The sequence below is a fragment of the Humulus lupulus genome, chromosome 4 (genome assembly GCF_963169125.1).
Source record: "Humulus lupulus chromosome 4, drHumLupu1.1, whole genome shotgun sequence".
Taxonomy (NCBI): domain Eukaryota; kingdom Viridiplantae; phylum Streptophyta; class Magnoliopsida; order Rosales; family Cannabaceae; genus Humulus; species Humulus lupulus.
The window spans coordinates 233,021,199-233,037,889 of record NC_084796.1 but is presented as its reverse complement, the minus strand read 5'-3'; the positions used below and the strand labels follow the sequence as shown (position 1 = coordinate 233,037,889).

Sequence of the window (16,691 nt, the reverse complement as noted above, 5' to 3'; positions counted from 1 at the left end):
CCCATGTCTGGTTGGAAATCAAAGACTGCATCTCGTCTTTCATGGAAAGCTCCCACTTGCTTGCATCACTAGTCTGACATGCTTCATCATAGCATTCAGGCTCTCCTTCATCAGTCAACAACAAATAGTTCATATATCTCCTATTAGGCACATGAGGTCGAGAATACCTTCTCAATACAGGAGCTGGAGTGGGAGGTAGCGTTGTGCCAGACTGTTGTGTACCGCTTTGTCCAACAAGTTTCTCTCCCTGAGGACTTGTCTCAATCGACTCTGTCACAGAACTATCTAGGTCATAATCTCCATCTACAAATATTGGCCCACTATGCTCTGAGTCAATAGCGTCAATTTTGTGTCTGTCCTTGTACATCACTCTTTCGTTGAAAATCACATCTCTACTACGAATGACCTTTTTGTTTTCATCATCCCAAATACGGTAGCCAAACTCATCCCCGCCATAGCCAATGAAAGTGCATTTCTTAGATTTAGGATCAAGCTTATTGCTACCTTGATCACTAATATGCACATAAGCTACACAACCGAAAACTTTTAGATGTGATAGGTTTATCTCTTTTCCACTCCATACCTCCTCTGGTATTATGTGCTCTAGTGGACTTGATGGGCCTCGATTAATCAAGTAAGATGCTGTGTTGACTGCTTCTGCCCAGAACTGCTTTGGTAAACCTGACTGTATACGCATGTTTCTCGCTCTTTCTGTCAATGTTCGGTTCATACGCTCAGCTACACCATTATGTTGAGGTGTGCCTGGCACGATTCTCTCCATTCTGATTCCGTGCTCATTACAAAACTTCTTGAATATTTTGTCTTCATATTCACCACCATTGTCAGCTCTGAACTTTTTAATCTTCAGACTTGTCTCATTTTCAACCATAGCTTTCCATCTCTTGAAAGCCTCAAACACTTCGGACTTATGCTTTAGAAAGTAAACCCATACCTTCCGAGAATGATCATCGATAAAAGTCACAAAGTAGTGTTTCCCACCAATGGATGATGTAGTTGTTGGTCCCCAAACATCAGAGTGAACAAGAACTAATCTTTCCTTCTTTGGGGTTCTACTACTTGTCTGAAAGCTTACCCTCTTCTGCTTTCCAAGTATGCATTCTTCGCACATGTCTATCTCAACTGATCGTAGACCTGGGAGTTTTCCCTTCGAATGCATGAGTTTCATCCCTTTCTCACTCATGTGGCCAAGTCTCTGGTGCCACATATTGGAATTTTCATTCCCTATTGCAATTGAAATTGAATAGCACCCCACCTGCTGTCATGTAAAGTGTGCCGCTCTTTTTTCCATGAGCCACCGTCATTGCATCCTTTGAAATCTTCCAATTATCACCTTGGAAGTTTGTAGTGTAGCCTTCACTAGCCAACTGCCCTACTGAGATCAAGTTTTTTCTTAGGTCGGGAATATGTCTGACATCCTTCAGCTCCCAAACAGACCCATTTAACTTAATCTTCACTACACCTTTACCAACAATATCACAAGGTTGGTCATCACCAAGGTATACCTTTCCAAGGTTTCCAGAGACATACCTCTCAAAGAATTCTTTCTTTGAAGTAGCGTGGAATGATGCTCCAGAGTCTAACACCCAAGATTCTTCCTTGCTCTCTAGAAAGCATATCAACGCATCATCACTCTCTGAGGTAGAAGTAACATTTGCTTCTGCCTTCCCATATTGGATTTTCGGTGCACTCTTGCACTGATTTTTGTAGTGTCCAATCTTACCGCAATTCCAACACTCGATGGTCTTCGAGCTCTGGGAATTATTGGGATTCCTAGATTTGGACCTCCTATCTCTGGATTTACCTTGATAGTTCGATCTTCCATGGCCATTCCCTCTAGTTGAATTTCTCCCTCTTGACTCTGTATGTAATACTGAAGAGGTTGATGATTCACTCGACTCTCTCCGTCGGATCTCTTCACTGAGAACTAGATCACGAACATCGTCAAATTTTAACTTATTGCTTCCCGATGAGCTACTCACAGCTGTGACTGTAGCATTCCAACTGTCTGGTAAAGAAGACAAAAGTATTAGTGCTCGTACTTCTTCATCAAACTCAATTCTAACTGAACTCAATTGGGTTGTGACGGTGTTGAGTTCATTTAGATGTTGAGCTACCGATGAGCCTTCCGTCATCCGCAAATTGAATAATCGTCTCATCAAATGAACTTTATTTGAGGCTGATGGCTTCTCATACATATTAGAGAGTGCTGCCATAAGACCCGCCGTGGTCTTTTCCTTTGCTATATTGAAAGCAACATTGCGAGACAACGTCAATCGAATAACTCCGAGGGCTTGTCTATCGAGAAGATTCCATTCTTCATCTTTCATACCCTCTGGCTTCTTTTCTGAGAGAGGTTGATAAAGCTTTTTCTGGTATAAGTAGTCTTCGATCTGCATTTTCCAAAATCTGAAATCTGTACCATTGAATTTCTCAAGTTTCACCTTTCCTTCGTCTGCTGCCATCGCTCTCACTCAAATCTGACTTCCGGATAGAATTTCTAACCACGACTCTGATACCAGTTGTTGGGAAAAATTACGCGAATTTTCTTATGAATCAGATTAGTGAGAATAAAAATAATAGCGGAAATAACACACACGCAAAAAAAATGTCTAAATGTGCTGCAATTCTTTTACTGAAACTGAGAAACAAAAATACACAAAGTGTTTACAACAATTCTCACAACCCACACCCCAATTATACCCAAGAATTTTTTCTCACAAAAATTCTCTCAAAAGCTTTTCTCTCTCTAAGCTTTTCTTCTTTTTGTTTTGGGATATTTGAGAATGAATACATAAAACTAATTTATAAGTTTTTCTAAACCATATAAACCACACATTTTTTTTAGTCATCCTATATATACTAATTAATATAAGCCTTTCCTTATTTTAGTAAAACTATATTAATAACTCTTAATATAGGAATATCTAAATATAGTATTCATTTTCTTAACAAAAGGTGGGTTAGATTGGAGATTTTTATTACAAAAAAGCTTAATTTGTATTTAGTTAGATTTAATAATTGGGTGCAAAAAGTAAGTGAAAATAGCATACAGTTACAGCTTACAAAAACCAGATCTAAAATTGTCAATTTGTTTGATCGAACATATTGAATTAAAATTTGAATACTTACAAGTATTTGTATTCAAATAATCAGGAATGATGAAAATTATATGAAATTCTATTATTATGGATACTAAGACAAATAAAATATCATAAGATTGAAGGTTGTAAAACAAAACATTATTAGACCCCAGCAAGATACCAAAACACATCAAAGTAGTTGATAAATACAAAGTCCACCATTTCTTCATTCGGCCATTTTTGGCAATCTTTATTCTCACTCTGCTGTCAATATCTCTCAATTAAATTAAGCTACCAAAAAAGAAAGTTCATAACAAATGTTTGTTAGAATATTTTATATAGACTAATATAATTAATTATAGCTCATACAGTATTTATTAGCATATAAGGATAAGCGTGTATTTATATGCATGATATTGCCTATCATTTAAATAAGACCATAATAGGATGATCGGTTTACTAACCATACTACCCAATTGATTATTAGTTGACTCGTTAAACTATAGTGCACGACACATAATATAACCTAATCCACCACACATTGTTAGAGGCTCAGTCCATTGTAAGACAAAAGCCCATCAATCCATTCAACTCCCCTTGTGGTTGAATTATTTATGTGGCTAAGTGTGTTGGAAGTGGAGGCATATGGGTAGTAGTGGTAATACAATATTAGGGTAGCTGTCATTGGTCTTCTCACACACGATATTAGGGTAATACTTTGGAAGAGCTCCAAAAACATCTTCATATTAAAGGTATGTTCTTATTGATATGTTTCAAGTTCTATGAGTTGTTTTGGGTGTATTATTTTCTAACAGTGTTGCCAACAAAGATCTCATTTGTGAGATTTTTTACCCCAAAATAAGTGGGTGAATGGCATGGATCGATAAACATACAAATGAAATAAGTCCGAAAGAAAGCTCTTCCACTAATACTTACAAAGCCTATATATGCCTAGACCGACAAATCTAAAGCTGAATAAGTCACATGTACATTGGAACCAAACACATCAATTAAAGTCTCCTCCCAAGACTACGACAGACACCCAAGTATTGGGCTAGATATTGGGCCCATTATAAGTTTCATAAGCAATGGGTTGAAGTTTTGGGCTTGCGATTAGGCCCACATAATTTTCATAAGCAATCGGCCCAATGGATTGTGTCATATTCAATAGTACAAGTACAGGTGGTATGTTACTATTGTTAGTAACAGAATTCATGTCTCTACAGTATGATACGGTGTTTATGAGTTAGTTAGTTGCACCTCTTTGACTGACTTTCAGGTAAATAGATACTTCAGAAATCTATAGACTATACTCTTACACTGATTGACATTTATAGTCAACTAGATTCCATTGTATTGAACATTACAAAACAATATATCTATACATATATACACACACCTATGTATATACATAGGTAGGTATCCGCCACCAGTCTAAGATTCGGCTAAAGTAAAAGTTACAATCTAAGATACCAGATTTAAGCCTAAATTTAAAATTTAATGATATATTCTAGAAAGCTTAAATATATAAGTCAAATATTATGATTATGCATTCCATATAATAAGCCTTATCAATTACCGGTGCTTTGGGATTTTTTTTAATAATTACTTTGTCTAATAACCTTTTTTTTTGTTATAAAATATTATTCTCCACACTACATATATAATTTTACTTAAAAAAAATCTATTATTTTTTTCAATTACTCTATCAATTAGTATAAATATTTATGGTTACATTAATCTTTTATAGCATATCGATGTACTAAAAACTTAATATTATACTGTTTTTCTTTTTATAAAAAATAAAAAAGAGAAGAAAAAAGTAAGACATAATAAAATCTTTTGACCACTTAGGTAGTGATCTTTAATAATGTAGGTGTAGCTTATTAATTACAAGTAGTCGCTATCTTTTGGCTTTTGTTGGTCGGCTTTGTGAATGTGTATGCCAAATGGCAGCCAAAGTATGTCTCTTAATGACCTCTTTTTATTAATATTAGGCCTTTGATGTTTTCAAAATCATAATATTCAAACCCCTCTTGCTTCCTTTTCTTAAAGATGTTTTGTTACCAAAATTTACATTTAAAGTAGCCAAACCTAAACCAACGTAGATCCCAAAAAATAAACAAGCACACCCCCATTTTTAAAATTTTAATTTTTATATATTAGCAAAATAAAAAAGAAGAAGTATGTGTGACTTAATTTGTGCATCGGATAAGAAGAAAGCTTAGGCTTGAATAGAGTAAGGTTCAAGGTTTTAACAATTGTGACACTTTCTGCAGTCAGATATGTCGTATTCCCATTATTTTATCTTATTTATTTATATTCATTTATTACCGAAACTTGAATACAAGAGGGAGCAAGACAAACACCAACAATCCCTTTCGAGGGAAAAAGTTGAATTAAATTGAGCTACTTACTTGGGATACCAATTACCATGTGAAATGAGATTTGTTCTCATTTATTTATCACTATAAATTTATATATATATATATATACATCATATACTCGTATAGTACCACTAAGATAAGATGTCTTTGTATTCTTTCTATTAATGCTATCTGTCTTTGGCTTTTAAAATTATCTCACATACCTCTCTCCACAATTGGGGGATAGAGAATCCTAAGTGAACCTATTATTATTTTTAATTTATCTCTTCATTCATATGCCATCAAGGGGAACTAAATTTAATTAATATATGAAGAGATATATTAATATAAATTGCACTAATGAATCTGAGTTAGCATAACTTTTATTTATATATTTTTTATTAAGTGTTGGTGAGGTTTGATAGTTGGTGTGTGGATGCTAAATCTTAGGGTCATTGTTTGGAATGATGTGATTCTGTTGTGTGGAGTGGGCTTACCTAACCTATGCCATTTTTCTTTTCACAATTAGATGTGAATTGAACCCCTAGCTTAAAACCTCCAAATTTTACTTATTTCAAAATTCAAATGTATATTATTATTATTATTATCATTGTAAATATTAATTACCCTTATCAAACCTTTATTTTTTATATTTTAAAAAAAAAAACTCTACACAAACAATGTGACATGTGAATAATAAGAAGACAAAAGGGATTTTTTTTCCTCCTCAACTTTTGACTGTAGCTATTTTGTTTTGCAAATTTTTTCACTTGTTAGAAATTCTCTTTAACTATTAAATTTATTAGAAATGGATCAAATCTTTAGTGTTGATTCCTCACATTAGCTATTCTGTTAAGTTTTTGGATAGAGAATCTATTTTTAGCAGTATCAAAATTATATACTAAAACATTACACCAATGAACGTGGAACTCGTCTAAAATAAATTTGATTGATTAAATAAATCTGTCATATCAGTTGATGTAATGTTTTTAGTGCATATATTATTACTCTTTTTTTTTAGTACTATTTTTTTTCACATATGAAAAAGACATGTTATTCAAAGTTCAAACACTTTCAATCTTATGTACTTAAAAAACGACAATATTAAAAACATACATTAATTGAATAAAATGGTGAAGGTTTTTTAAAAGTCATAGTAATCTAAAGAAGTTTATATTTTTATATAGCACCGAATATGGTATAATAAGAGTAGAGAGGGCCCTGGTTTAGTGGTTAGTACATGGACCCATATTAGGGTAGGGTGAAATACAATTCAAATTTGATATTGAGAGTTGAGACCATAACAAAGAAGAGTCATTGGGGGAACACATAGTTCGAAAGAAGCCAGATTTGGTCAGAAACTCTTTTGTTCATTTCTCATTTGCACCTCATAAACCCTCCTCTCTTACCCACTGTCATCTGTTCATTTAGCAATAATTGATTCAGACAACTTTTATTTAAAAAAAAAATTAAAAAAGTGCTATCTGATGGCGTGGTTCTCAAAATTTGTTGCCTTAAATTATTTTCCACAAACATTACTAATCTTAGCCTATATATATTGATTCAATGGTATAGGGGTGTGTGTGTGACAATAATGGATTTAAGGTTTTAGACGTGCCATAGCAAATTTATTAATGTATGTAATAAAAATATTCGAAAACAACTATGATATAAAAATAAAAATAATAATGTGTCCTATATATAAGTTGTGGAGCACCACTACTAATTCGATCAAATGTTTTGGTTGGTATATATTGGAATATTATCCGTACTACTTTATTTTATGGTTTCTTCGAATTATTCTACTACTTTTGTTGAGATATTTAATGAAACTTATTAGTTTTTTTGAGATTTTATTATTGAGATTGTTCTTTACTATGTCTGTATTTAAATATAAATAGTCACTATCTGCATGTGAGAATATATATGTATATGTAATGGTTATTGTATACATTATTTATTGAACATGTGACATGTCCCTATTGATTAGCACAATGTTTCTCAAACAATGGTCACTAGTTGAATTTTTGAAAATGATATTTGAGTAAATCCAACTTCTTTTTTTCTTTTTAGGGTTTCCATCATCATTCATACACAAATTGCTTTCAAAATGGCTAACATTATTTATATTGTGGTTTGGTTTACCATTTCAACAAGTCAATTCAAGTATATTCTATTAATAGATAAATTACATGTTACTATTGCTTTCTTGGCATATTGTTTCTATCCCCAAAACAAAATCATTAATACAAAAGTGTATATGTATAATTAATTAAAATAATTCACAAAACAAACTTCAATAAAAAAATAGTTAATTATAATGTTGGACAATTAATCTCCCAATTAAAATGATTGCCACTGATTACAGAGGTTAGTTGGGGTTAGTTGGGCTCTTGAAGTGACATCGAGTATCGACTAAATAACCGACCTGTAATAATATTTCTAACACATTTTTTTTTTCTGAATTTAATAAAAATTCCTACTCATTTTGACAATATTCATCATAAATTTCACAATCCAGAATAATTGCTTCTGTCTAAAATTTATTATTCAAAAACAAAAAAAAAGACAGTCACAGTCATAAATAATTCACCAACACATTTTCCTTATTTATAATTAAAATTAAAAAAAAATTACAGTGGGCCCATTTGAACAATATACGGTGGTGGGCCCACAGTGGCTTCAAAATAATCAGAGCCAGTATGGAAAGAGAAAACACAGAGTTTCAGAAAGCGGTTTCTCTCTCATCTCGTTTACAAGCCTACTATACCTCTCTCTCTCTCTTTCTCTCTCTACAGCTTTCTCCATTGAAGCTCTCAAACCCCAAACCCAAAATCTAGGGTTTTGCATTTACTTTTCTCTAGTTTTCCCATCTTGGAAGACTCTTCTCCCCTCAAATGTATTTGTTCAAGCTCAAGCTTAGCTCAAAGCCTCACCTCAAATCTGGTAACTTGCGTCCCCTCCGATCTGCATATGCTTGTATAAATGTATACATACATGTACTGTGTAAGAGTTTGTGTAAAGTTGAAACTGTTCAGATTTTAGCTTTACGATTTGGTTTGAGCTTCGTACTATTAGCTCATCAAAGTTGCTTTTTTTATTCTATTTTATTTTTACTTTATTTTTATATTACATTTTTTTTTTCTTGATTTGAATGAACCACTAATGATTTGCACCTGGGAAGCTAATGCTTTCGTTTTGGGATTTTTTTAAAGGGAAGTTGGTGAAATATTATGGGTAAGCCACGGGCTCGTGTGCATTGAATCTGTCAAATAAGTTTTTTTTTCCTTCTTTTTTTTTCTTCTTAATTTCTAAGAAAATGTGTAGAAGGAAGAGCCCGATCCCGCTTGACATTGTTTCCGATGCATATAGATACAACGCATTGTTAGGATTTTTCTTTATTGACTTTTTGTTCACCTCAAAATTCTTGTTGCTGTTATTATTATTGACTTTAACTTTATTTAGTTGCAAAATCATGGCCAAGCAGATGTCAGTTTGGGATTGAATAGTCTTGACTTGTAAGAAATAAGTGTTAAGATTGGATTTGAGAGGAATACTTTGTCGCTTTAATATTTTGGGTTCTTGTGGCACTTTACTTTGATATATAGACTTAAGGGTCGTTTTCACTGTGTTTAACTCGGAATTCAGAAATATGAGTGAATGTCCACAAACAAAGGACTCAGTCTTGTACTCTTGTATTGCAATCTGCAATAATTTTTTAATGATCTATAGAAAATTCTAAGTGGTGCCCTGCTTTAAATTCAGTATCGGTTGTAGATATAAAGTTATGTGTGCTGTTCATTTTGTTGTTTGTATAAAATTTTAATGTTTTCCTTTTTGGTGATCTTGTCAGGATTTGGATCTTTCTTTGATTGAAAGAAGTGGAGCCGTTAGACCACAAAACAAAGAATTTATACTTATGTCATCAAAGAGAAGTTTGGACTACACTCTTCCAGAGTATTCGTATCTCAGGATTCCTTAAGTATATATCTTCCAATTCCACATTTAAACAACCTATCGAAGTGAGTCTTCATAATAATGGGTTCATTTCCCGGTAATTCTGAAATTGTTGAAGCTGATGAGGAGCCGAGTTCAAGTCAACACACCAAAGGAATATATCTACCGAATTCTGGATTTAGTGCAAGAGACAAAGATCTGAAGCTTCCTGTTCTAAAATTTGGATACAAGGATTCTCTTGAAGATGATATTAACAAACTCTTCGATGCTATCAATCTTAAAACTTCCAAAGGTTTGGGTCTTTCAAACACAGCAGGATCTAGCCCTCTGAATAAGAATGCCTCAAAGAAGCCAATTACTATGGGTGTGCCTCGTTCCCCAGGATATGGGAATTCTGAGCCAGTGACTTTGAAACAAGCACTAAGGGAGCTTTCCCTTACTAAAGCATCAGAAATGGCTGCTATGAAACGGTTGTCAAAGATGACTGGCTCAACTGGAACCTCTGAAGCTGGAAGGATCAAGACATTGTACAATTCGGTTGTCCTTGAATCGGGCAAATCCAGTCCTCGGTTTGGTGAAGGTCGGGGAAATATGGTTGAGATATCTCTTGTGCCAGAAGAAAGCATATCAAATGCTTTAGAGAAAACTGCAGACCATTTTCAAATGTCGAAGATGAAGTCTCCAAACATGAGTGTTGATTCTTCTCCTCGCTTTGCAGCAATACAGAATATTGGGAGTGCCGCAGTATCAAATGAAAGTGTTTCCACACCAAGGCAAGTTGGAATTCAGTTAATTAAGTCGAAGTTGGTGCAGAAGGAGAAGCCTACATCAGAACATTCTCCATCTTGTTCCGATTGTGGTGTCGACAGTTCAGAATTGGGGAAAAATGTTTCTGCCGCAACTCAAAATATTGCTGGGGCTACGTCAACACAAAATGAAAGTATCTACATATCAAAGAATGTTGGGGTTCAAACAATTAAGTCAGCGCTAATGGAAAATGAGGACCACACGTCTGAACCTTCTCCATCTTCATCCCATCATGATGACAAAAGTTTGGATTCGGTTGAAAAAGTTCCTGAGTCAACTAAGTTAAGAAATAAGCCATCAGCGCAAAAGGCAGGGCAGAAAGTCAGGTTACATAATGTATCTTCTTCATCTAGCACAGTCAGTGTGAACAGAGTAAGCAAGTTATCTAGAAATAATGCACGTTTGGTGAAACCAGTCAGCAGAAGCAAGAATGTAACCAAGAAGAAAATTAAGCAGGATTTAAGTTCTCCTGCAAGTGCATCTAGTGGATTTAATGAGTCAGATTCAAAGTCCGATCCTTTATCAGGCCAGCTGGTTTGCGAGAGATGTCACTGTACCATGAAGAATGCAAGTAAAATGTCCAGTCAAGTATCCTTGTCACCTCAATCTGCTAGTTTTAATTCTGAGGTAAATTCTACTTCTGTGAACTCCAATGCAAATAAACCAGGCTTTACTTCTGATAGCCGTGTTAAAAGTGGAACTGGAATCATTAAAGCAAAAAAGAACTCTAAAGCAAGAGAAATTGGCGAGTTCTCACAAAGCAGCCAAGGGGAGTATAGTAGTAGTACAACCATGAGTGACGAGAGTATTCTTAGTGGGTCAAGTTGTGGCAACAGGCCTCACATGTCAAAGGATGTGAGGTGGGAAGCAGTCCGTCATGCTGTGATGCAGGATGGAGCCTTGGGCTTGAATCAATTCAATCTTATAAAGAAGCTTGGTTGTGGAGACATCGGTACAGTTTATCTTGCAGAGCTAATTGGTACCAATTGTCTATTTGCGATAAAGGTAATGGACAATGAGTTTCTGGCGAGGCGGAAGAAGATGCCCAGGGCTCAAACTGAGCGAGAAATACTGAGGATGCTGGATCATCCCTTTCTCCCGACACTATATGCTCAGTTTACATCAGATAATCTATCATGTTTAGTTATGGAGTACTGCCCTGGTGGAGATCTGCATGTCCTTCGGCAGAAGCAGCCTGGTAGAAACTATTCTGAAGCAGCAGCAAGGTGCAATTCTATACAATTCTTATTTGTTTCTTTACATACTCTTGAGATATTATATGCAATGAAGCAATATATTAAAAACAAACCACACAAGGAAAACTGTACGAGTGAAGTTAAAATTATTTATATGTATTTTGTATTCATGTATAGAAAACTGCATAGTAAACCATGTGTACCTAGCTATTATTGATCCTTGTGCAAACTGGATTAAGTATCCGAACTTTATGGTTGTTCATGCATTTGAAGCTAGGCTTAAACTCGTTTCTTTGTTATTTAACATTTATTCCTTGTGTTCCTTACTGTTGTGAGTTGCACATCCACAAGTAAACATTGACATCATCTTCTGTGCCAATATTTTGTTTTTCGATGGGGCAATTAAATCCAACTTTTGTGTATTGCTTTTACCATCAAAGCTAAGTGCTAGATTCTAATATGAGAAAAATTAGGCTAAAGTGAATTGCGAAATGGATGATTCCTTCTAGTCATGTATATCTATATCAAATCATTCTCAGTTTTAATTCTGAACCTTGTTATGTTTTGTAGGTTTTATGTCGCTGAAGTTCTACTTGCTTTGGAGTATTTACACATGCTTGGAGTTGTTTACCGGGATCTAAAACCAGAGAATGTTCTTGTTAGGGAGGATGGTCACATTATGCTCACAGATTTTGATCTGTCGCTTCGTTGCACCGTCAGTCCAACACTATTAAAATCTTCTTCCGATGTTGATCCAGTAAGGATTTCAGGTCCTTGTACAGATTCTAGCTGTGTTAATCCTTTCTGCATCGAACCGACCTGTCAAGTCCCATGCTTTAGTCCAAGGTTTCTTCCTGCCAGTGCAAAAGCAAGAAAGGCCAAGATTGACCATGCAGCCCTGGTCAGATCATTGCCACAGCTTGTGGCTGAACCTACGGATGCCCGGTCCAATTCATTTGTAGGGACCCATGAGTACTTGGCTCCTGAGATTATCAAAGGAGAGGGTCATGGAGCAGCAGTTGATTGGTGGACCTTTGGAATATTTCTTTACGAGCTTCTCTACGGTAAGACACCTTTCAAAGGTTCCAACAATGAAGAAACATTAGCCAATGTGGTGTTGCAAACCCTCAAGTTTCCAGACACCTCCATCGTTAGTTTTCAGGCAATGGATCTCATCAAACGGTTGTTGGTTAAGGAGCCCGAGTATCGGTTTGGATCGGAGAAAGGAGCTGCAGAGATTAAGCAGCATCCTTTCTTTGAGGGCCTGAACTGGGCATTAATTCGATGTGCCGTTCCACCAGAAATCCCAGAGTTTCCAGATTTTGAAATCCCATGCTTAGCACCTCCAGAAACAGAGAGCAAGTATTTGGAGTGCAAAGCCACGGGAGAGCTTCTGGAGTTTGAGTTGTTTTAGAGAGAAGAAAGAAAGAAAGTCAAAGTCATGTGTATGTTATAGCTCGATTGCAGCAGGTGGCTGTTTATTCCAATGTTGTAAATTATGTGATGTAAATGTGGTAGTTTACACTATGGGGGATAAAGCTTAGATTGTCAATCGAGAGGCTTAGAGAATATTCAGAGATTAGTCCCAAATTCCAATATTCTATACAAGAATTTAGATCTCAGTATGTATGTAACATGGTCCGAGTGTACAAAAGCGGCTTTTGCAAATTGACCACTTCACATTTTTTTAATATGAAATTATCCTAAAAAACATAAAATAAATAAATCACGGCACAATATAAATAAACAAATATATATAGGGTTCATGGATGAAATATTAATTATTTTGATTTTTTTAAATTTTTGGAAAGACTACTTGATTACAAGACGCTCATATGTTTATCAATTAAATAAATAAATAAAATCTTATTTAATATTTATTCTCTATTTCTTCTTCATTCTTTGATTTATTTATTTTATCCATTCCGTGAAAAAAAAAATTATTTTAGAATTTATGAGAATAATTAATATGATTATTATCTTTCCAATAAATGTTTATTGCCTAATTAATTTAAAAAAATCAAAATTATTGATTTTATATATTTTATTTATTTATTTTCATTATCATTATAATCATTTCTCATCAAAAACTTATTTAGTGACTTATGGCATGAGTAATAATCATTAACAAATTTTCTATATATATTCATTTCTTTTGTGTATGTGTCTATTCGCTATCCACTTTTTTTTTTTTTAAAGAACATTCATGTTCATAAAGACTAACAACAAAAGATGAGGACCACAAGAGGGGTACCCTCCCCTTGGAGAAAATTGCAAATTTTGTTAGAGATCCTAGCATCTTTTGCCAAACCATCCGCTAGACTATTGTCATTTCTACTAATATACTTGATACTACAGAAAGTAAAACTATTAATAATACTTAAAATATCAGCAAAGACACTCCAGAACTGCCAATCCAGACCGACACCATCCCCATTCAGAGGCTTCACCAAACTCAGGCAATCTGAGAAAATGACAAGGCGCCTCAAATCCTTTTCTTTTGCCCAAAACAATGCCAATTTAACAGCCAAAAGTTCACTGTGAAGTGCACTCTGAGCTTGAACTTTCTATGTTTTTGCCTCCCATCCCTCCATGAAATGATGGATTGCAACCACATCCAAGCCAGAAGACTTATTTTTAAAAGATACATCAACGAACAACGCCACCTCCACTGGATCTAAAATCGTTAGTTCGCTAAATCGTTTCCTCACAGTATACTGCGTCCCTCCAGCATCCTGCGTGGTTGTTGTGAATTCTTGATATATTTTGCGAAATTGCTCTATCACCAAGGGAGGACAAGGTTTGTGTCCCTGTCTAAACACAACAATTCTAGCCTTCCAAATGGCATCCACCACACACGCAACATACACAATCATTTCATTATCTTCCAGACAATGATTTCTGTTGAATAAACCAGTAAAAACCGAACTGCCTTGGATTTGATCCATTAATAAACTAGGTGGACTGGAAAACCAAAATTGCTCGTGCAAAAGGGCAATGACAAAACAAATGCGGCGGGTTCTCCTCACTATCCTCACAGAACAAACAAGCCTTATCATGGATGAATTCCAATTTGTACTTGGTAGGTAACACTTCCGATATCGTTCTCCACAATATCATACTCAATCTCGGATGTATTCCTGGTTTCCAAATTTTCTTCCACACTTCCTCCTTGTCACCAAATCTTCTTCTTTGATCCTCAATATAATCCGACTTGACACTGAACTTTCCATTAGTTTTTGGCTTCCAAATAACCCGATCCTCTTCTCCATGAGGCATGATTTGAATCTTAGCAATCATCTTTGTCATGCTCGGACCAAAAATCTTAGTAACCAATGGTATGTTCCACTCTCTTTGGTTAGGCATCAAGAGCTCTGCCACCTTGATAAGATGTGGTGCTACCAATCGAATACCTTCCATATATACTATGAATTCAGTAAACTCCATCCATGGTATCTGTGGTGGATTCCATAAATCAATATTTTTCCCTATAAAAATTATGCTGCAGCTCGTTGTTTGAATTGCATTTCTTGCTGATAATATTCCTTTCCATGTAGGTGAGTCACTATTGAGTGTGTCCACAACCCAGAAACTCCCCTGCCAAGCTAATTTAGTCAGTAACGCCCTGTTCATGTCCTCGAATCTTCGAAATCCCAATCATCCCTTCTCCTTTGGTTGGCATAACCTATCCCAGCTCTTTGTTGCCAGAAATTTGCTTTTCTCAACCAATATCTCCTAACAATCTTATCCAGCTCCCTACAAATAGTGATCGGCGTTTTAAGGGTTGACACAGTGTAAATTGGAATATTGCTTGCCACTGCATTTATCATTGTTTGTTTCCCAGCATAGGATAGGGTCTTCATCTTCCACCCTTCCAATTTACTCATCATTGCTTCTTTACGTTTCTCATAATCTTGTTTCTTTCTTCTCTAGAACACAAAGGGATTGCCCAAGTGCCTTTCGTTTCCTCTTGTCTCCTCCACCTGCAACTTCCTCATTATCTCCAATTTGGTTGATTGATCAATATTCCTTGAAAGAAGCACACTAGATTTCATCTTACTGCATTTTTGTCCAGACCATCGTTCATAAGTCTCCAAACACTCATTTAGGATCGTTGTTTCTGATAATTATGCAAAGACACAATCCATAAAACCCAAAAGAGAGATAGCAAAAAGATGAAGAGAGAAAAGGGAGGCTAGAGTGTATTGCAAAATATAGAGAATGTATTCTAGGTTACAAAACTAATAAGCCAAGTCTTTTATATAAGACAAAAGATATAAAATAACAATAATTAAGAAAAGACTAAAATGCCCTCAAATAATAACTCTAACACCCCCTCAAACTCACGATGCAGCAACAATAAGCATCGAGAGTTTGCCAACTAGAAATTGAAAACGAGAAATAGAATGAGATTTAGTAAAGAAGTCAGCAATCTGCAAAGAAGAAGGAACAAAAGGCAAAGTGATAGTGCCAAGCTTCAGGTGGTGACGAGTGAAGTGACAATCAATCTCAATGTGCTTGGTGCGTTCATGAAAAACAGAGTTGTGAGCAATCTGGATGGCACTCTGATTGTCACAATACATAGGAGTGGGTTGAGAATGACATACACCCATATCTACAAGCAGCCATCTTAACCAAACAATTTCTTTGGTAGTAGATGACATAGCGCGGTACTATGCTTCAGTGGAATATTGGGAGACAACAGTTTGTTTCTTACTTTTCCAAGAAATAAGAGAATCACCCAAAAAGATACAGAAACCAGTAATAGACTTCCGATCCGTGGGATCACGACCATGATCAGCATCAGAGTATGCACACAGCTCCAAGGAAGAAGTGGAGGGAAACAAAAGGCTTTGAAATATAGTACCCCGAAGATACCTCAAAATGCGAAGAACATCTGCCCAGTGAACAGTAGTAGGAGAGGCAACAAATTGACTAACAATGTGAACAGCATATGCAATGTCGGGGCGAGTGATAGTGAGATAAACCAAACTGCCAACAATAGTGCGATACAAAGTAGGATCATGCAAGGGAGTGCCATCAGAAGGAGAATACTGAACATTGAGCTCAAAAGGAGTGGCAACTACTTTTGTATCTGTAAGACGAGCACGGTCAATAATGTCAGAAGTGTATTTTGACTGAGAAAGAAGATAGCCTTTTGGGGAGAAGGCAACTTCAATACCCAGAAAATACCGAAGAGGCCCCAAATCCTTCATCTCAAACTGAAAAGCTAATTGAGACTTTAACACTGCAATTCCATCTTA

At 35.5% G+C, this 16,691-nt stretch overlaps 1 protein-coding gene across 1 annotated transcript; it reads left to right on the top strand.

The window, feature by feature from the left end:
- The first annotated feature begins 8,180 nt into the window (after nt 1-8,180).
- On the top strand, nt 8,181-13,049 carry LOC133831314 (serine/threonine-protein kinase D6PKL1). Its single transcript, XM_062261569.1, has 3 exons — nt 8,181-8,413; nt 9,321-11,457; nt 11,998-13,049. The coding sequence occupies exons 2-3, from the start codon at nt 9,506-9,508 to the stop codon at nt 12,839-12,841; spliced, it is 2,796 nt and encodes a 931-aa protein (XP_062117553.1). The 5' UTR covers nt 8,181-8,413; nt 9,321-9,505; the 3' UTR covers nt 12,842-13,049.
- The last annotated feature ends 3,642 nt before the right edge of the window (nt 13,050-16,691 follow it).

Coding starts and splice junctions, on each gene's coding strand:
- LOC133831314 (XM_062261569.1), top strand. CDS start 9,506: ATGGGTTCATTTCCCGGTAATTCTGAAATTGTTGAAGCTGATGAGGAG. Junction 11,458..11,997: donor TATTCTGAAGCAGCAGCAAG/GTGCAATTCTAT, acceptor TATGTTTTGTAG/GTTTTATGTCGCTGAAGTTC.